At 39.0% G+C, this 21,981-nt stretch overlaps 2 protein-coding genes across 2 annotated transcripts in view; one reads left to right on the top strand and one right to left on the bottom strand.

The window, feature by feature from the left end:
* Positions 1–3,023, top strand: part of lrrc4.1 (leucine rich repeat containing 4.1) — a 5,369-nt gene extending 2,346 nt beyond the window's left edge. The window contains exon 3 of the mRNA XM_016500236.1: positions 1–3,023. This exon is cut by the window's left edge and continues 2 nt beyond it. Coding sequence (XP_016355722.1) covers positions 32–2,614 — 2,583 coding nt within the window. The 5' untranslated portion in view covers positions 1–31 and the 3' untranslated portion in view covers positions 2,615–3,023.
* snd1 (staphylococcal nuclease and tudor domain containing 1) overlaps positions 1–21,981 on the bottom strand; it is a 187,280-nt gene that overhangs the window by 97,383 nt on the left and 67,916 nt on the right. The window lies entirely within an intron of this gene.

The following is a 21,981-nucleotide window of genomic DNA, read 5'->3' as shown; positions in this document are numbered from 1 at the left end:
CCCCCCCCCCCCAGACGATGCTGAATTATGAATGTGCCACATCATGAGTCTCCTGGGGCGGGTAGCTGTGCATCGAGCCAGGAAAGCCACACTGCTCTGTGTCCTGTTCCTCATGGTTCAAGTGTGCGTGGAGGTGGCAGCCATGGCAGGGCCCCAGGGCTGCCCAACTGATTGCTCCTGCAACAACCAACTCAGCAAGGTGGTGTGCACCAGACGTGGGCTCACTCGTGTGCCACCAGGTATACCCAGCAACACCCGGCACCTAAACCTGATGGAGAATGCCATCGAGTCTGTGCAGGCCGACTCTTTCCGCAACCTCCATCACCTGGAGGTATTGCAGCTGGGCCGCAATACCATTAGACAGATTGAAGTGGGTGCCTTCAGTGGGCTGACCAATCTCAATACATTGGAACTATTTGATAACAGGTTGACAGTGGTGCCAAGTGGGGCATTTGAGTATCTATCCAAGCTGCGAGAGTTGTGGCTGAGAAATAACCCCATTGAAAGCATCCCATCGTACGCATTTAACCGAGTGCCATCCCTAATGAGATTGGATCTGGGTGAACTGAGGAAACTGGAGTACATCTCAGATGGGGCTTTTGAAGGTCTAGTCAACCTCAAGTACCTCAACCTTGGGATGTGCAACATTCGAGGGGAGATGCCCAACCTAACACCTCTGGTTGGACTGGAGGAGCTGGAAATCTCAGAGAACCTCTTTCCTGAGATTAAGCCAGGCTCATTCAGGGGACTATCTTCACTCAAAAAATTATGGATCATGAACTCTCAAATAGGGCTAATTGAGCGAAATGCATTTGATGACCTGGCCTCTTTGGTGGAGCTGAATTTGGCCCACAACATTCTAAGCTCTCTGCCCCATGAACTCTTTACACCACTGAAGTACCTGGTGGAACTTCACCTCCACCACAACCCCTGGAACTGTGGCTGTGACTCACTCTGGCTAGCACGCTGGCTACGTGAGTACATACCCACCAACTCGACATGCTGTGGGCGTTGTCACTCCCCTGCACACATGAGAGGCCGCCAGTTGGTTGAGCTGGACCGGGGCGACACCGGGGCAATGCAGTGCTCCGCCCCTTTTATTGCAGATGCCCCAAGAGACCTGAATATTTCTGCTGAACGTGTGGCAGAACTGCGATGTCGAACAGCGGCCATGTCTGCTGTGCGATGGCTCCTACCAAACGGGACAGTTCTAACTCATGCATCAAGCCACCCACGGATAACCGTGCTGAGCGATGGGACTTTGAACTTTTCAAACGTGCTAGCAGGTGACACAGGCATGTACACCTGCATGGTGTCCAACGCAGCCGGAAATTCCAACGCTTCAGCCTATCTAAACGTAAGTGCGGCTGAGCTCAATACGTCCAACCTCAGCTACTTCACTACAGTCACAGTGGAGGTGCTGAGCCCCAGATCTGAAATGACCAAGCCCAAAACCACCACGACTACAGCAGGTGCCAGCACCACTACCACGGCCTCGCCATCCGTCTTTCAGCCAGTTTTCATCTCTACACCGACAGTCCTGCTCCAGAGCACTGACACTCCACCAAGTCGCCCATCTGTTGTACCTGGCTCAAAAGTGACAACAGGAAAGCCGCCCAACCCAGCAAGTACCAGTCTGGATGAAGTGATGAAAACAACAAAGATCATTATTGGTTGTTTCGTGGCAGTAACCTTGCTAGCAGCAATCATGCTAATAGTATTTTATAAACTACGAAAGCGGCATCAGCAGAGGAGCACAGTGGCTGCAGCTAGAACTGTTGAGATTATTCCAGTAGAGGAAGAACTGCCACCACCGGCATCTGCTGCCAATATAGCAGGGCAGGGGGCACTGACTCTACCAGAGATAAGGGATCATAACAGTATTTACAAACTGGACTACAACACCCACAACTCTGACTACAGCTACAAACCAAAACTAGAATACAGTACCCATAAACCCAAGGAAGATTTCAGCATCCATAAACTTAAGTCAGACTACAACACCTACAAATCTAAAACGGACTATATGTGCCAAACTACTCTGGAATACAGCTCTCACAAACTGACGGACTATTCACACAAGTCATTGCCGGATTACCACAAACACAAAAAATCTGAGCAGAGCCCCTACAAACATAGATATTGTACTCAGAAACCTGACTACAAATCTCATATTCCTAAACCAGACTTCAGCCCATTCAAACCAGAGTACAGTGTTCCAAAATCCAAAACGGACTACAGTATGCCCAAGCCCAAATCCGATTACAGCCTCTTCAAGACAGACTGCAGCCTTTTCAAACCTGACTACTGTGCTTTCAAGGCAGAGTACAGCCCCCTCAAAGCAGAATATGTCAGTTGTGACTTCAGCCCTCACAAGTCCAAAGTGGATTACAGTCATCACAAGATGGACTACAGCCCACATAAAATCGACTACAGCACCCTGAAGCCCAAATACAACACTTACAAGTCACCAGGCCACGGTGCCAAATGGACAGAAAGCAACAGCATTGGAAATTCTTTGCCTCGAACCTTGCCCAGTGCTATCACAGCTACTCCTGAGACCCTTGTTATAAAAACTCACACCAAGGAGAAAGTACAAGAGACTCAGATATAGTCTGGCCCACAACAAATCAGAACCTCGGTCAAAATGACCCTCTCTCCCCCTATAAGCCCACCATCACCAGAGCATAAAACATGCAATAGAATGCACAAAAGAGAGGGAGAGAAAAAAGACAGGAACTACTTTTTTTGTACAGAGTGCAATTCTTAAAAGACTGATTCTTGTTGTACATGCTTATAAATAAATATATATGAAAAAACTGAAACTACCATGGGCTGGTAATAGAGAAGCAGATTATATATATATACAAAAAAATTTGAAACTATTTTTTAACTTATAACTCCTATTTAAAAGATGAGTTGTTTTAAGATGCTGTACTGAATTTAAGAAATGAGGGTAGTCTTGTTAAAAAGGGCATTCTGTGTGATTTCTAAACAATGCTACAGAGAATGCAGTGAAAAATACAAAAAAAAGAAAAAAAATACATTTATACTGAGAAGACGTTATTAAAAAAAAAAAAAAAACAGAACAAAAAAAGGTCAGTGTTGATCTTTGCAGGTTTATCTTCACCATGCACCATGAATTTGTACTCCGCCAAATGTTACAAATGCAATAAAAGGATTTTTGGAAGAAAAAAAAAAAAAAAGAAGAACCATTTATATTTTTTTCTTTCTTGATGTACTGTTGCGACCAGCCAAATGCTTTAGACACTGCAGCAGAACTCACTGCAGTTCTGCTTTAACCCTCGGAGTGCTGGGTGCCGCTCAAGTCTAAAAGGCTGGGCAGAGGCTGCTTTTCACCCTTTTTCTTTTTACTTTGTATGCTTTTCAGTGCTGCAGTGTCTTAACGGAGCTTATATAATTTATTGGTGAATCGTTATTTTGCATCAGAGATGGCTGGATAAAACAATTACATATTTCACTGCTTTATTACCAAACTTCTGCTATTAGTGTCAGGTAAACATGATCGTGAGGCTGTTGCACGTTGTTGTTTGGACAATTGCTGCCTGCAGAAGGTTTCAGAATACATTAAAAAGACAGAGGTCTGCACAAAAAAAGCTGGCCTGTCTTTGCTTTTAGCACTTTAGAACGGTCTGGTCAAAAAGAAGTGGTTGTTAAGCAATTTGAAAAACATTCGGAGTGAAGCATCCATTTCTTTATAACTCAATGTTTTTACTAGGACTGAATGATAAAAATTCTGAGATGTCTTGATAAAACAAAATTCAGAATTTCTTGTATTGTATCACTAGCAATTTCCTATGCACATTGCAAGGCAATGCATTAGACACTGACATCACACAGATGGGCAGTGAGTTGTCATAAATCAAGCAGATTCTGTATGCTCAAGAGGTGCGTCATGACATATCGCACAGGCTCTTAAGCTTTGACTGCAACGTGTACATTATCATGTTCCTCGCGCGTTTAGTGACACTTTTGAGTGTCAGCAAGTGCTTTCTACCTTGGCTAATTGAAATGCAAGAACAAGAAATAATGAATGATAGAAAAATGTAGGTCATAAATTGATGGCATATTAGAGGGTAATAAAATATAATACATGTTTGCATTGCAGGGCATATTGGCTGAGTGCATGCAGGCTGTCTAGGAGATTAAAGCTGATTACATGATAACTGATCCAGCACACACAGACACACACCCTTCACATAAAGTTGGGACATCTGGCCACAGTGAGACGCAGTACCCACTGTACGCCTAGACAAATATGCAAGCAAGCCCACACAAAACAAAAATGAATCTGGCTTTAGGCTGTGCAGCTCCCCAGTTAAGACCAGTTTCACACTGTTTGTATCTGCGTTTTAAAAAAGAAAGTAAATGGGAGCAGTATTTCTGTATATAATGTCTTTATCAGTAATTTTGGCTGTCTGTCAAAGTAGTGTAGGCCAGGGTACGTTCGCACCACAGATCTCGGTTCAGTGGTAGTTTGGGGGAATTCTGGCTAACTACAGATCTGTAAAATACAACTACACAACCATTTTTATTCAAACATCAACTGACGGCAAATATTAAAAGCAAAAAAAAAGGTGCAATAGCCACAGTCACTTAAACAGATCTTAATGGTGAAGTGTGTAATTTCAGCGACACTAGGGGCACCAAATGGAATCAATTTATGATTTTTTTTCCCCCAAACAGTCTTGCTTTCCATCTCCCAATGTTTGACCAAACACCGTTGGTTGAGGAATAAACGTATATTGTTTCTGCACATTTATCATGGTTATGAGAAGTATTAACCCCCTCCCAAAAAAAAAAAAAAAAAAAAACTTTAGTTATTGCCTGCCTTAAAGGTTTTTTTTTTATTATTATTATTTTTATAAATCTATTCAAGTAGAGCATTTTTATCAACATATTTTACAGCTTATAAGGCCTTGTTCTGATGTCATCACAAACAAAGCCTTTGTTGCCGCAATAACTTTAAAAACTGCAATTACAGCCAGTGAGCTGCCGTTTATACAGCTTACCGTCAGAGCTATAATTGCCAGTCTGGTTTTAATGGAGCATTGTATCGTTAATTTGAGAATCATACTAACCTGGTCACAGATTCAGTTAAAATGTTGTTTATAAAATCAGTTCTTAATTCTCAGCCCTATCAGGTGCCAAAGGTATTGAAATTGAACAGTAGTAACGGTATAAGCTCCAAAATCTACAAACAGAATTATCAACAGATAATATATATTATATAATCATTTCTTTCTAATTTTGATTAAGAAAGAAATGTAACATTAGCTCTACTTCAGATACAGATTATCAAGCCCATGCATTTCCTGGAAGCCAAACTCATGACCAAACGCATTGCTAACGCCATCCTAGTTGAGCTACAGGAAAACACAACTGATCATTTCTGACAATCCATGTTTATTTATAATCTGCCTCGTACAGGTTTACTACTTGGTTTACTGTGATTTATATGGTAATGTTTGTACATTCTTGCATTATTTGCTAAAACAGCCCTTTTACAAAAGCTAACAGAGCGTTTGTCATTGTCTGACCTTCTCGTTGGCAGTCCCAGGAGAGCTCCTAAACAGATGTTAACTGGCTGCACTTCTGTCTGGGCCTCAGTTCTGGCCGAAAATAAAAGTAGTGGCTTTATGAAGGCCACCGAAGGCCCCTAAATGAAAGACGGCACAGTTAATCACCGTTTTGTTCTGTTTGCACCCTCGTCCATAAACGGGGAGAAGAGGGTCCAATTACCCATGAAGTAAACACAGGAAAGAGCAGTGCTGGGGTACCAAATCACCCATCATTAATTTAGATGCCACTGTCTATGGTTAATTGCTGGTGCACAGATTCTGTCTCACCATTTGTTAACCTCTGAGCTGGCATATTAAAGCACACTAGCACTTAAAAGAAGGAAACACAAAGGCATAGATGCTCTATATCTTCACACAGTCACAAATCAAGTAACTCTTTGGATAAATAATAGAAGCTCGCCATTAAATCATTATGTGGGACTCGAGACCAAAAACAAAGAAAAAGGGTTCTCAGTAGACAATGCAGGTAGTAAAACTGTTGGCACGCACACACCAGCACAGCCCTTAGTGAGTGTTTAAAGTAGGAATCTATCTGAGTTTCATAGGCCCCTCTCCATGGCACATTTGCATATCTCTTCTGTGCTGTTTCACATGCCTCTGGTGTCGTATGGGTTTTGGGAGGTAGCTGGTGCCAGCCTGTTCCATTTTAACTTCATGCAAATGGCAGTATCGTGAGGAAGAATTGTGCCCCCTCCGTACTTGAAAATGTTTAAAACGCGACCCAGAGGGCCTGTGCTTCAGACGCAGGATGCAGGGTCGAGCACAAGCACTGCAGCAAAACGCTCCTGTGACTTCAAAAAGGAGAAATTAAACAAGGTGGCTGCCTAAGACAGTAGTTATCAAACCCCCTCTGATTCACTATGGCAAGGTGGCATAAGCACATGGCTTCCAGCAAAAAGAAAAAAAGGAAGATAAGAGAAGGAGGGGGTAGAAAGTGAGAAATGGTATTGGGAAAAAATTGGGCCATTTGGAATGCTGTCAGTAGCACTTACTTGTTACGTTAATTTGTTGCTGCAAACGATTTGTCTGTCTTTAAAAACTGAAAAATTAGGAAACTACCATTCCTCCAAACATTTTTACCCATAGGCTGTGTGTGCCAAATGTATTTCGCCTACATTTTTTTGAAAGATCAATGATTGAGAATGCAATGAACAAAGGAATATTAACCAGGCTGGTGCATCATGAGATTTGTAGTTCTTTAAAAGCTATAATTTTATTTTTCTCTTATTTATTGTCACCATTTAGGAAGCTACTGAACTGTGAATAATTGCTTAAGTGTAAATGCGGTATTCAAGGTGATGGATTCAAATCCAATATATTAAGATACAGTGAGAGCAGTTATACAATTCTCAGACGGTTTTATGAGCAGGCAGGCAGTCTCTAGTTTTTAATGGACCCACATAAATGCTTTTTGAAAAATAGAGGGGAAAAAAATGAAAATAGAATCTCTAAATGAGATTGTTGGAGAAACACAAATGGGTATTCAAATCTTTTATAAAGTCTTAACACCAAGGCTCTGCAAAAATGTAGTTTCTGATGGACAGGACCGTAAAACACATAGAACAATGCAAAAGGGAGAATGCAACCAACAGAGAAAATGTTTATCAGACCAACATGCTGAGAGCAGCAAAACTTATTTTATGTCAAATGTTTTGTAAAAAAGTACAGACAGTATTCAATCAACATAAGTGGACCAAGAGTCGAGACAATAGTTGCGTACTGTAATCCACTGCATTTGATGAACTTCTCGACTCTTAATAAATTATGTACTGTAAGCCTGTACGTCTGTCTACAGGAGCCCTTCTCAAAGTCCGGACTCCGGTCCGTATCCAGACCGGGAGGGAATTCGATCCGGACCCGCCTCCACTTTGTATTTCAAGTGCACTCGTATCATTCAGAACTCCATGGCACACACACAGGGTCGCACGAACCAGTGCTGCAGTGTTAACGGACTTTTTTTTGTAAGACAAAGCGCATAGCAACTAGCGATATTTTGGATAAACCTTTTAGCTTTCATTCAGGCAGAGTTAGCAGCACATTCAACTGACTGAACCGCAATAGACTTGTGAATGAATGAGTACAAAACAGCGTTTCCAAAAACCTATCACTGTTCACTGTCTGGGCATATGAACATGAACGTAGTTCGTCTGTAAATATGCACATAGTTTGTTACACAGACGGATGTTTGTGCTGCATGATATAAATAAAGTAATATAAATCACTGCTGTATAACAGCGTATTGCAGTTATAATTCATGATTTTAGCAATTCAGCTGAAGTGATTGCAGGTTACATTAAAGTAGCTACTATTTCAGAAACAGAAAATATGTACATGAGAATTGCTTTATTGGCCATTTAGTTGTATAAAAATAGAGTACTTTATGTAAAAGTTCAGAGAGTAAACAAAGTAGGACTTGATGTCATGAATATGATAATTAGCATATAAAAAGTTATAAGCATGTTTATTAAAAACAAGTTTTGTAATAATTATTTCGGACCTTTTGACATTGATGAGAATTCAGATTAGGACCTTTGAATGTAAACTTTGAGAACCCCTGGTCTACAGTATGAATTCAATATGGATGTACTACATTTGCCATACTGGCAACGTCATGTTACCTGCAAACAATGTTGAAAATTTTTTCAAAAATTGTACCTTTAGAAGTACATCGCCATTCTCTCTTCTAAGATTCTGAATTCTGAGCTTGGTTTTTTCCACGCAAATGGCAAATGTGCGCGCCTGGTGCGCGCTAGAGATGCGGCGGGCTTTATTGCACAGAAATTGCGCTGTGAGACACATGCGCATTGCTTGACAGTGTGTGCTTCCACCCGCAGTGTTTTACTTTCGATAGGGCTGGGCAAAAAATGCGATTTTCATGCGAATCTCGTCAGTAAAGCCGCTTCTGGTGATTAGTCGTAAATCTCCAGCACGTGCTTTCAGCTGATTTTGAACGCCGATTTACTACTAATCACCAGAAGCGGCTTTACTGACGAGATGCGCATGAAAATCGCATTCGATTTTTTGCACAGCCCTAACTTTAGATATGCTTTACATACGCATTCATTTATGCCGTTTGGAATGCAGTACAATTAGATGCACGAAACTCGCGCACTGACAGACTTTCACATGCGCTTTTTGTTTGTTTGTCCTGAAGCTCGATCGCGGCTGCGGTTAAATGCACTTGCATCTCCGAATACTTTTATATGAAATTTATGTAAATACAGTCAGTTATGTTTTCAGAGCAGGACAGAACATCTGATACATCGAAATAGATCTGTGCATTAGTGTAAATGCAGCCTGTTAAAGCTGCCACTGTCTATGATCTCATCAATAATAATCAAATGTTTGACAGCACGTGCTCACAACACAATCAAATACAAAAACACGCTGCAAATGCTCACAGCACAAACAAATATAGAAATGCGCTGCAAAAACAGAAATGCGCCGCAAATTCTCACAACAACCAAATAAAGAAACGAGCTGCAAATACTCACAATACAACCAAATAAAGAAACGTGCTGCAAATGCTCACAACACAAACAAATAAACGAGCAGCAAATGCTCACAATACAACCAAATAAAGAAACGAGCTGCAAATACTCACAACACAACCAAATACAGAAACGCAAGTACAGACCACAACGGGTGGACCCCAACAATGCCAAAATAACCCCAACAAAACTAAAATTAACCATGTTTTGTTTGTATTGATTACCATTTGTATAACCACAGTTGTACAAATACCATGGTTAAACTATAGTTAGTGTAGTAAATCCATGGTTAATTTGTGGTTAACATGGTTTAACTATAGTAACCATTTTTTGTTTTTATTTATTTTTACATAATAAATGTATTTATTAATTAATTGATTTTAATAGTAAAACCATATGGTTCATTTTTGTAAGGGAAGTTGTAAAGTAAGTTAACCAGCTTACATGCTTTCACAGTTACAGTAATTGTGTATTTCGTCAGCTTATCTGTAAAGCTGCTTTGCAATGATTTGTATCGTGAAAAGCGCTATACAAATAAACTTGAATTGAATTTTACATAATAAATGTATTTATTAATGAATTAATTTTAATAGTAAAACCATATGGTTAATTTTTGTAAGGGAAGTTGTAAAGTAAATTAGCCAGCTTACATGCTTTCACAGTTACAGTAATTGTGAATTTTGTCAGCTTATTTTAGGCTAATTATTTAAAAAAAAAAGAAGCAGCAAAGGAATCTTATGATCAGGATGTTAAAATAAACAAAAATCTCACCTTTCAGAGCAAACATCGATAAATATGTCCCAGCCATGTTCACCACTTTGCAGTTCCCTTAAACATTTCCGATGTGTTCTGTTCCTATTTGCAGCGCGTTTCTTCATTTGCTTGTGTTGTGAGCATTTGCAGCACGTTTATTTATTTGGTTGTGTTGTGAGTATTTGCAGCTCGTTTCTTTATTTGTTTGTGTTGTGAGTATTTGCAGCACGTTTCTTTATTTGGTTGTGTTGTGAATATTTGCAGCATGTTTCTTTCTTTGTTTGTGTTGTGAGTATTTGCAGCACATTTCTTTATTTGGTTGTGTTGTGAATATTTGCAGCACGTTTCTTTGTTTGTGTTGTGAATATTTGCAGCACGTTTCTTTATTTGTTTGTGTTGTGAGTATTTGCAGCACGTTTCTTTATTTGGTTGTGTTGTGAGTATTTGCAGTGCGTTTCTTTATTTGGTTGTGTTGTGAGCATTTGCAGCGCGTTTCTGTTTTTGCAGCGCGTTTATTTGTTTGTGTTGTGAGTATTTGCAGCGCATTTCTGCTTTTGCAGTGCGTTTCTTTAGTTGGTTGTGTTGTGAGCACTTGCAGCGCGTGTGTTGTCAAATTGATGAAGATGTTTTCTTAATTTGCAGGTGTTTTTTCTATTTGCATGTGTTTTTTTCATTTGCAGCGCGTTGAGCTCTCTCGGCCACCGTGCAAATGGCAATGCGGAGGAAAAAAGAAAACCCCATAACTAGCCTATGTAAACCTTCGGATACTTAAAGAACACTTATTTTAAATAGGTAATTGTTTTAAAAAGTAGTCTGCTTATATAATAAAAAAAGAAAGTAAATTTTGCACAAATTAAATTTTATATAAAATTTATATGAAAATGTAGCCATGTGCACTGATGTGCAGTAATATTGAGAACTGAGAATGTGACGCATCGTGATATTGAGTTGATAATGATAATCGTAATTGAATTGAATCGTGAAACCCATGAAGATTCACACCCCTATTTTTAAGATGGCAGTACTGACATACAGAGATTACAACTATAAACAAAAAGCATAGAAACTGCAATTTTGGTTAAAATGTAAAGTTGTAAAGATGTATTTGCACAGCAGAAGAATTAATTAGGAAAAAATGTAGATCAAGAATCGTTTTGGAATCAGATCGGATCGTGAAGTTCCTAAATATTCCCACCCCTACTTTGTACTCCATAGCTACTCCATAAAAGATACATATTAATCCCTTAGAGTAATAATATGCACCCTTAATATGATACTATAAACCTTTCAGAGGTAAATAAGTTACAAAGATGCCCCAGTGACAAGCTGTTGTACCCCCTAAAAGTACACACACACACAAAAAAAATAAAAGCTGTAGAAGACGACATCCTGTCTTTTGGTTAAAAAAAAATCTGTTTTCTTTTTGGCAGAACATGTATTAGCTGCGTCCTGCAGGTTTTTATTTTATTTTATTTTTTTGAGATACAAGTGAAATTCATATAATGTTGATTTGACATTATTCAAACAGTTTGAGATTTTGGTCATTCCTCTCTCAAGTGGATAGCAGCTGTGCTTTATACCCATTAGCTAGAGAGAAAAAAGCTCCCTGGGGTGTTGCCACGATGGCCGCCAAGAGATCTAACTTTCTCCGGCAATCCTATAGGGAAAATGGAAGACATATCTGGTGCATCCTTGCATCAGCATTACCAGACTCTAAAAGTTCAGGGAGAAAACTCGTAGTACCTACCTTTCAATAAAAATAAGCGAAAATCATTTAAAACCCAGTCTTTGAGGAAAGAAAAAAATAAAAATGTTACCAAAAGGGGGCGCCTCTTAGGATGAACATCAGTACTAGCTTGTTTACATTCACCTGCGACATGCTAATTAAAGGAAAGTGCGGTAAAGCAGTAGACACTCTGACACGAGCCATGCCTCCGAAGCAGGTCATATTTCAGAACGCTCTGAAAAGCACATGCTCTAATCAGCAGGCATTTCCCTGAAGGAAGCGGTGCACAAATGCAGCCCAGGGCAGCCTGACATTTCCTGGCTGATGGAGGTTAGCACCTGCTAAATCAGCTCAGGTGACAGCACGGCGAGCAGTGACGGCTTCGTTTCTAGAATCGAGCGATGATGCCAAGAGTGCTAGACACATAGAGTAGATTAATACAGCCGTAAATCTAAACCAGCATCCTAGAAGATTCTGGGAAATGGAAAAGATGCACTTGATGCATAAACTACGCCAAAAAGGGGTCATGCTAAAACAATTTTCCATATTAAGATGGCAAGGGTGTTAGCAAAACTCTGTAAGAACACAAACTTGACTTGCCATACACCTGCGTTAGCTCAAATCCCACGCTTCTCCTGCCGAACATAAACATCAAGAGCTTAGCCCCCAGGCCTGTGGCGCAAGACGCGTCCGGTGCCAGGTTTAGCGTACCATGCTGGCAGACGGCGCAAGTCTTGTGTGCAAGACGCTCGGATAACGTCGGGAATCTCGCTGGCATGCAGCAGGGGTGAATCGAGCAGCCCCGGCACATGGCTCACCTCCCAATTCCACTGGCACGAGCCACGCAAACGCATCTAGATCATGACAAACACAGCTATTAGCAGCCCGTTAGAAGTGCAGAAAAGACAAAGCCACAGAGGCAAATGTACCTGTGGGGACAAACACAAAGGACTGGAAGCTAACTAAATCACTTTAAAGAGGTGGAAAAGAACAGGGCGGCCAAATTCCAGCCACTTCCTGGCACAGGAATGCATTCAAGAAAAGCAATAAAAAAAATTTTTAAAAAGCAATTGCATTCTTCTGGCCAAACGCTATACCTAGTGAGCATCTTGCTGTCAGTGTGCACTCTGCAGTTAAGACGGCTTTCTCTGAACCTCCCTGCTCAGGCGTGAAAAAGCTCCATTTCAGAGTTCTGGCTGGCGGAGCCACAAATGCACACGCTTCTAATGCTCTCATTAGTGTAATTGAGCAAAAATGTCAGCATAGCTGCAGCTATTTCCATTTTATTTTTTCAAGTTGTGCAGAACTCATTTATAGGCACAGACTGGAACACAAATGATGTCTTTCAAAAACGCGAACATATTTTTTTGCGAACGCATTTGTGTGAAACCTGTGTTCTTTGTTGAGCACTTTAAGAGGCAGATGCTTTTGCCATTAATACTTGTATTATTATCGTGCACGCTACAGCACTAACAGACTCATCCAAACGCACACGCAAGCAGAACAGAGAACTATGTGGATTGGATTAACAACCGTTATGATCTAGACCATATGGTATCTCTTTTTTGCCAATTACCCTTGATAGCTTTGGCTTTTGCACCATCAGTCAATAGTGCTGCTGGAAGTTTATGGCTTCAGTTATCAAAAAGTAATGTGTAATGTTGGGTCAGCCTTCTTGTTAATGTGACTTCACACAGCTCTCGTTCTGCCCAAAGGGAGAGCTATGAGACCATTACGGGCTTAGATATACACTTATACAGGACAAAAGTAATTGAACAATCGCCTGTGACAAACTTACCAGCTGCATTACATTAACAAAGCCACATTGACCCAGACACTTCACTACAAACACACTCCAAAGAACTCTATTCTCTTACACAGAGTGTATTGCTAACTACCTTAAAATATGTGCCACGATTCTGTATACACTACATTACTATCATATTTGTATTATGGATGTTTCAGCTGAATTCAAAACTATTATTGAGTATATTCTATTATAATGTAACAAAATCTCAAGTAAACTAATATAATATTCAGCATCAGTTCATTTTATTCAACGTGTATACCTAGAACAGAAATATATCAGATGTTAATATAAAATATATAATTTCAACATCAACAAATTCAATATCATACAAATGACTACTTGTTTTTAATGAATTCAAAAATATTTCTGATTATAGTGTAATCTATTATATATCTAACAAGAGTATTATATTGGTTTATCATTATCAATACACTTTATAACATACTTAGACCTATAACAGAAATATCAATATCTATAATATCAACAGAAATATCAATATCCATCTATCTATACACATGTAAATAAATGTAAATCTAATCTAATATATCATATGTACATTCGATTGAATTTCTAGGGCATTAACAATTTAGATAGTATTTTTGCCGTGAGGCTCAAAAATTAATTTCTGACCCTGAATAAATGGATAAATTTATCTTTTCTTTCTACACTATTAGGAGAAAAATCAACCCGATTTGAAGCTCTATAGAAGGATTCTGTCCTGCTTGCCCTTCTTCGAGCCGCGTGGGGTGGGGGAACGCTGACGTTGCGAGGAAGATTAAGGCGCTCTCCCTCTGGGCTATCGGGGTGTCCTGTCTGCCAGAAGAGGTCAGGTATTGTGCTGGAGTAAGCTACTGCAGGATTACACTCCCAGAGCTGATTCCTGAGGATAGAATGGCCCCGGGGCCCCACAGCAGGGACTAGAACTTCACACACACACACACCTGAAACACACCACACACTCGCTTCTTTCTGTACACATTCTAATTAGCTAGAAAAGTTGGAATACCCATGAGCGAGCACACATGGGGAATTAAGAGACTGCTGGAATGAAGGAGAGGAAAAGGGATGGGAGACGGGATCAAAGGAGAGGAGGAGGAGGAGGAGGAGGAGATGCAGAGTGAAATGAGGAGAGAATGCAATGGTGCTGATCAAACATGGGAGGGGAAGAGGAAGGTTGGCTTGAGGAAATCTGTGTGCGTGTGTGTGATGACAGCTGTCGAGTGTGAATGGGCCAAAGGAGAGACCAGGATGAGGCTCCCATGGCAACCAACAACCTGATTGTCATGGGAACCACTCGATTCGGCACTAGAAGCTCCTATAAAACTTCCACCTTTGGCTGTTCGTCACAAACACATTTACACACATATACAGTGGGTACGGAAAGTATAAATGGCTGCAATATAACAAAGAGTGAAAAATTGAAGGGGGTCTGAATACTTTCCGTACCCACTGTAAACAAGCATTAGCCCAACAGCTCTCTAGTGGATAATGGCCCCTTCACACACGACGGCACCTTTCAGAAAGGCATACTATCTCAATTCTCCTTACAACGAGGTGGAATCACAACAGGTTTTCACACTCAACCACTGAATGAGGTGAATAAAACTCCTAGCCACAATAACACGGCTCAATATCATTGATTAAAAGATTACGCTTGCACTGCATGAATGCGAGCCACTGGAAAAGAGCAAGACAGTGAGATGAGAGGACAGAAATGGTGAGGGGTGTTACATCAACGCGGCTGTGCTGTTTAATTCCCTCAGCAATTATGACAATTATCACTCTGTTCTGTCACTCCATCTGAGGCTCGAGCTAAAGACCGTCTTGGAAAAGCTGGAAAGGAGTGAGGAGTGAAGGACTGAGAACAATAAAGCTGCTATGAGTGTGTGTGTGTGTGAGAGAGAGAGAGTGTGACCCGACTCAGTAAAGTCATGTCATAAAGCAGCTGAGAACAGCGGGCACACAACATGGCCGCCTGGATTACAGCACTGAATCAGTTTAGCAGCCTTATAAAACAAGCGCACAAACCCGTATGACTAGCTACAGGGCCACGGGTCGAGGGCAGGGGTGTGAATAAAGACTAACTAAATCTCTTTCCATCTCAAGACCACTTCACTTCAGGAAGTTGCTCAAAGCTGGAGCTCTGAAAGGGGTCACGGCAAAAGTGGCTGTGTTACAAAACCTAGTAAGATGCCCATCTAGACAGCATTTCAGAGATTCATGGACATGTTTGAATGTTTGCAAAATCGCAGTATGAAGTATGAATACAAATCTAAGTATGTAATTACATGAACTATGAAATATTTTATAACAGAACACATCCTAACTTTTATAGGTTTGGGTTTGTACAATTTTTTTTTTTAAAGAAATTAATACTTTTTAGTAAAGATGCATGAAATTGATCCAAAGTGACATGACCGTGAAATCATGGCTTTCACAAAAACATCAAGCAGCACAGCTGTTTGCAACATTGATAAGAAGTGTTACCAAATAAGCATATTATAATAATTTCTGATGGATTGTGTGACACTGAAGACTGGAGAAATGGCTGCTAAAAAAAAAGGTTTGAAATCACAGAAATAATTATTATTAGTTATTGTAACTTATGATATTAGTTGTTGTAATTGTAATAATTTCACAATTTTACAGTTTTTACTCCGTTTTTGATCAAATAAAAGCCCTGGTGAGCATAAGAGACTTTCAATCGATCAATCAATAATCCCAAACGTTTTAATAGTAATGTAATAAGCAATATTTATATTCACCATAGAAATGCAACATTTTTATATTACTTTTACAATATTATTTAATGTATATCACTTTTCCAGGCCTATAAAAACAGGTAATTCCATGTTTTCCCAAGACCATAGGAAACTTGTATGAAATGAATGAATTGCCATATAAATAAAACAAAGCCCTTATTGGGTGAAATGAGCCTGGAGACAGGAAGTTTAAGGGGAAATGGTATTAAGGCCATGGTGACATTACTGGGGTAAAGAAAGAGAAGCAATGAAAAACAGATCACAGTGAACTGTGTTCCCATGGCCTCTTTAATAAAATAAGACAAAGGGTGCGTGTATGCGAGTATATGGAGTGGGGTTCTCTTGGAAGGGCATTTCCTCTGTTTGGAAGGACACAGAGGGATTTGACTGCTGGCACCTGGAAACGCTAAAGAAAAGAGGACAGATCTACACACATCCACTGAACGCTGATGAATACTGTAACAATGAATTATACTAACAGTAATCTTTAGAGTCAACATATTTAAATATAATTTATGGATGCTAGTTAATAAGCAATGGTAAACAAATAGCCAATAAGCTTTTTAGGCAATGTTTTGGTTACTGTTTTTAGCAATACATCATTTCTAAAATCTTGCCAATAGCTAATGTGGTAATTTAAAGGGGTCATATGATGCTGCTAAAAAGAACATTAGCAACAATACTACAGCGAGAATAAAATTACGCCTTCTTTCTTTGCGTGAACATTTGGGCGGCGTTATGCAAATCTTCCCAGATAGTGAGGAAGGAAGCGAGCCGTTTTAGGTAGGTGTGGCTGACTCTTAACTTTTATAAAGAATATCTCTTTGGATTTGAGACTTTAGTCTTTGCAACTTTACAGATCTTCTTTATGCACCAAGAGCTTGTTAACACTCCAAAGAGAAAGGAAAAATTGAAATCGCATCATATGACCCCTTTAATGTCACTTAAAGGAATAATTCATAAAAAAATGAAAATTAAGTCATTCTTTTCTCACCCAGGTGTTCTAATGCTGTATACCATTCTTTCTTTTTCAAACCACTAAACGAAATATAAAAAAGAAAATAATAATAATAATAATAAATCACACTGGTTTATATAATGGCAGTGAACAGTGAATAGGTAGTATGTAATTTTTTTTAAATCTCTCATTTTGTGGTCAAATATTGATCAAATACAGTACTGTGGCACTACAATTTAAATAAAATAAATAAAAACAAAGAAAAACATTCTACATTGACAATAATTGGTGCAGAAAACTTTTTCCATCAGAAACTGCTAGTAAATTTCACAATTAATTACAAAGAAACCGCAAGTAACAGATTGAATAAGATGTTAATTTTAAAGTATAAAGTCTGTTTAAAAAACATAATAAATAAAATAAATCTGTACAATAGATTGTACAGCAAATTTACACTGAAAAGGAACAACCACTTTGATCCAAAGGCAGGAAAACTACTTCTTAGAGATCTCGTGACGGAGGACCACACTTCATTGAGCTCTATGCCATTCTGCATCTTCATCCAGCACACACACAATGGTGAGTGCTTCTTTTGCAACAGGGGCCTCTGCGAAAGCCACCAGTGTCTCATTTGCATGGCCAGCAGCCTTAGGACACAGCTCCCTCCATGGAAGGGGTAATGACAGCATTTTAATTTGCTTCTATTTTAGCAGGGAAAAAATAGCTGGGAGGCTAATTGTGCACACTGCGTTGAGTTTAGGCTCAGTCGAGGTCGGTGTGTCCTCTGCAGGAAACATTAACCTCATCTCACTCATATGAGCACTGCCATGAAACCACATTTCCAGATCATGACGCTCAGAAAAGCAGGTACATGGGAAGAGATGTTATTCATCATACAATCGTATGATAAAAAGCAAGTATCCCAAACACAACATGAATCTGCATTTTCCCCCACACAGACTCCATATGGGCAAAACTCTAATTCTCTGTGTATTTCCATAGACATCTACATTATTTAATATTTTAGTAAATTCGTGGTCCTCCGTTAAACACTATTTTACTCCATGTAATTTCATGTAAATAAATAAATGCACATACGTACGAAATTAAACAATGTATATATGTTGCTACTCTCAAAATGATCGCTGTTATTAAGTAAAACTAAAACTATTAAAAATCTAACTAAAATAGAGCTGAAATGGACAAAAAATATAAATATTCGATGAAAAACAAACTTGAACGAAAAAGAAATAAAAGATAGTACTAAAATTACTAAAACAAATAAATTAAAGCTAAATAGAAATATACTTTAAAAAAATAATAAAAATGACAAAAGTACATAAATCACTAAGTTAACCTAAAATGAAAACTGAAAATATAAAACTGAAAGCTAATTCAAAATTTGTATAAATACTAATACAAAACTGCCACAAACAAACAAAAAAAAACATGAAATTAAGAGGACATCACATAGTTAGAAAAAGAAAAAAAAAGGAACAAAAAAAATCTGCTAAGCACAAAGAAAAAGTGAGAAATGGTGAGCAAGACTCTAAGCTTCTTTATTAGTCCTCAATTCAAAAGACGACAAAATGTCACCCTCACAAGGGGGTCAGAGAGAGAGAGAGAGAGAGGCTTTCACTCAGCAGAGAGCCAAGAGTGAACACATCTCTTCCTTTCAGTCTCTCTCACCATCCAGTCACTTAGCAACAAACTAGCGACTTGAAAAACCCTGCAAGCTTCTCGTACAGTGAACACTGAGCCAATGCATGAACAGACAAACAAAAGCAAGAAATGGAATAAGTGAGAGAGGGAGGGAGGGGAAAAGGAAGCAAAGGACAAATGAACAAAATGGGTACTTAAAAATGGCGAGTTCATTCACACCAGGGAAGAGATGCGCCTAAAACTCTCAGACTGTGGCACTGAGATGGAGTTACAGAGAGATGTAGGGAGGGAAACACAAAAAGATTCTGAGTTATTCACAGAGTAGAAGCTCATAAAAGCTTTCTCTCAAATAAAATAAGAGGAAGGAGTTTAACTGAAAGATAGAGAGCAGAAGAAACCACTACAGATTGAAGCAGATATCAGCCTGAACTGCAGAGAGCACACCGAGATCCACATATTCACTTCTACAAACAGTAAGATAAAAACCATCAATAAACTCCACTCTGTTCTGCTACCGTCCCTTGATTCAGCTTCAGATATCCTTGATATGAGTTTCAAAGAAATGAAATATTCCGGTGCACTATAGAAAACCTTTGTTTTGTCTTAAAAGGATGTGAGTCGCACAAATTACATTTATGGTATTTTCATGGTGCATTTTTGTCCAGCTGGAGCTTGACCGTATAAATCTATTTTTAGGGTATGGAAAAGCAATTATACTGTATATCCATGAAAAGTATTTAACCAACCTACCCAATTAAGTAATCAGTTGTAATATATAATTTGTTTTACAGTGACATTACACAAAATTATACGGAATATGATTTTCTTATTCATTTTTGTTAATGTACATGTTCTGTTAAATTTTGTTATTTAGTTCATGTTTATTGCATTATTTTACTGTAATCTGGTATCCTGATGGATCCTGTTTTGTCTTCATTTGTATGACCCAGTGAACCACTTGTATTATTATGGTGGTTATTTTAAGATACTTTAAGGTTATTTCTAAGGTTATTTCAGGGTATACATTTTACAGTAAAAAGCAGAGTTTGGTAGCTCGGGTAGATTGGTATATTAACATTATACAGTATATAAAATGTATAGTTACAAGTTTACAAGTACAATTTACAGGCTCCAATATGTCATCCCATAATTCTGGGACCGCAAAACATTTCCAGAGTATTTTCTTTAATGGTGAAATTGTGGTCACCACAGCTGACAGCATATTCTTTAGTGTTTCTCTTGAGAAAGTACGTCAAATGGATTTGAAACGACATGAGGGCGAGTAAATGACAAAAGTTTCACTTTTGGCTTAACTAATACTTTGAAACAAAGCAACAGAACATTCAATGTGCAGAAAGAGCTAAGATGGAAATGACTACATCAAATGCTTGTGGTCAAACTGGTTACACTCATAGCCAGGCTGCAGGGAAACACAATTGGTGGTCTTTAAGATACAGACAGAGAGAAGGAGAAATACTCAGGAGGACTGGATTATTACTCGGCTCTTGTGATCGTTGAAGAACAGAAACAAATGCAGCACTTCACCATTACTAATACACACGATACTGTGTTATCAGATCAGTGAGTTCAGAGACCTTTTAATATTTGCTTTCAGATTAATATTTTGCTTTACCTTATTTAAAATCCGGCTAAACCCTAAAATCTTGCACAGGGCTGAAATCACTTTCAAAAGCTGCATTTATTAATCTAAAAATAATGTGCCTTTAAAAAAAGACTTTGTCAGACCTTGCTGGAAAAGCAGCTGGAGAAAATATGAGAATCATGTGGAACCAAATCTATAAGAACAGAGACAAATCTCATTCTTATGAACTCAGTTCCAGCACATTAATATTTAAACACGACAGCAGGACAAACAGAGCAAAAATCAGAAAATCCCATGACTGCCGTACTTCAAATTTGTATGAACGGCCACATTCGGTTGAAACAAGAGGCCACTGGCAGAGTTTATGACATGCTACAGTTTGAGCATGTGTGTGGTGAGCAGAAATCTCTAATGTGACTCTACCACAGCAGCTCTCCCAGAGGAGCTCAGCCGCCCAGAGTGTGTCCTGCCTGTCAAACACACCATTAATTATTCAGTGAGAGAGAGAGAGAAAGCGAGAGAGAGATTGTTGGCTACACTGATCAGCAACACAGAACAAATTAGAGAAAGCGAGAAAGATGTAGAGATGGAAATAGAGATAATCTTAAGTAATGATATTGGGATGTGCGGCTTACGTAATGGCAGAACTCCACGTTGCTGTTTGCCCATGCAAAACTCGCCAACACGATGTGGGCTGTGTATGGGTGGTTGCCAGAGTGTTGCTATGCAGTTGCTTACAGGCATAAGTCAAAAGGGTCCACATCAAAGCCTCTATAGTATTTTTTGTGTAGAGTTGCACCAGTCATTTGTTAAAGCTTAATTAAATTAGAATGTAAAGTTTACACACACGCTTCAATTTCCGACATACTAAATGGTGCAAAGCAAGCCTTAGCTAGAAGGTTGTAAGCTCTCTGTAAAGTGTAGTCATATATGATGTAGCGTAAAAGTGTGCATTTTAGTTTATCTTGTTATTGTTCAAACTTAACCAGTCAATGGTAATTTAATATAGTACAATATAATATAATTATAATAATAAACAGCAATACTGTCTTAGTGATCATTTACACCACAACTGTATCAAGTTTTATCTTAAGCACAGCTGGTGCAACCTGGTAATATGACTATCTCTTATAAGAATGGGAAAATTAAGTTTGAACAAGTGGATAACACAGAGATGCATATGATAACATAACCAGACATAAATCACTCAAGTGCTAAAGATTGTAAGCCAACTCACAGACCATGTGTATGAGCGAGACTAAATACACTGAGACACTCAGACTGAGATACGGGGGTGTATGTGTGTAAGACAGCAGTTTTGAACAAAAAGGTCATTTGTTGAGTTTGGACGATCTGTGAGAGGCAGCTGGGGTGGCACGCATGAGGATGAGTCATGACTGTGTCCGAGCAGCTCTCTCTCTCCAAGCTGCCATGCTTGAGTTTCAGCATGTGCTGCCATCAACAGGCCTCTTTCCCATCACTTTACTGCATGAATGCACACACATACACACACACACATGAATGCACACACACACACACACACACACATAAATATACATATATATATACATATATATATATATACATATATATATACACATACATATATATAT

The sequence above is a fragment of the Sinocyclocheilus anshuiensis genome, unplaced genomic scaffold, assembly GCF_001515605.1.
Source record: "Sinocyclocheilus anshuiensis isolate Anshui unplaced genomic scaffold, SAMN03320099.WGS_v1.1 scaffold346, whole genome shotgun sequence".
NCBI lineage: Eukaryota > Metazoa > Chordata > Actinopteri > Cypriniformes > Cyprinidae > Sinocyclocheilus > Sinocyclocheilus anshuiensis.
Note: the sequence above shows the minus strand (reverse complement) of the source record. Positions and strands in the feature narration are given on the sequence as shown.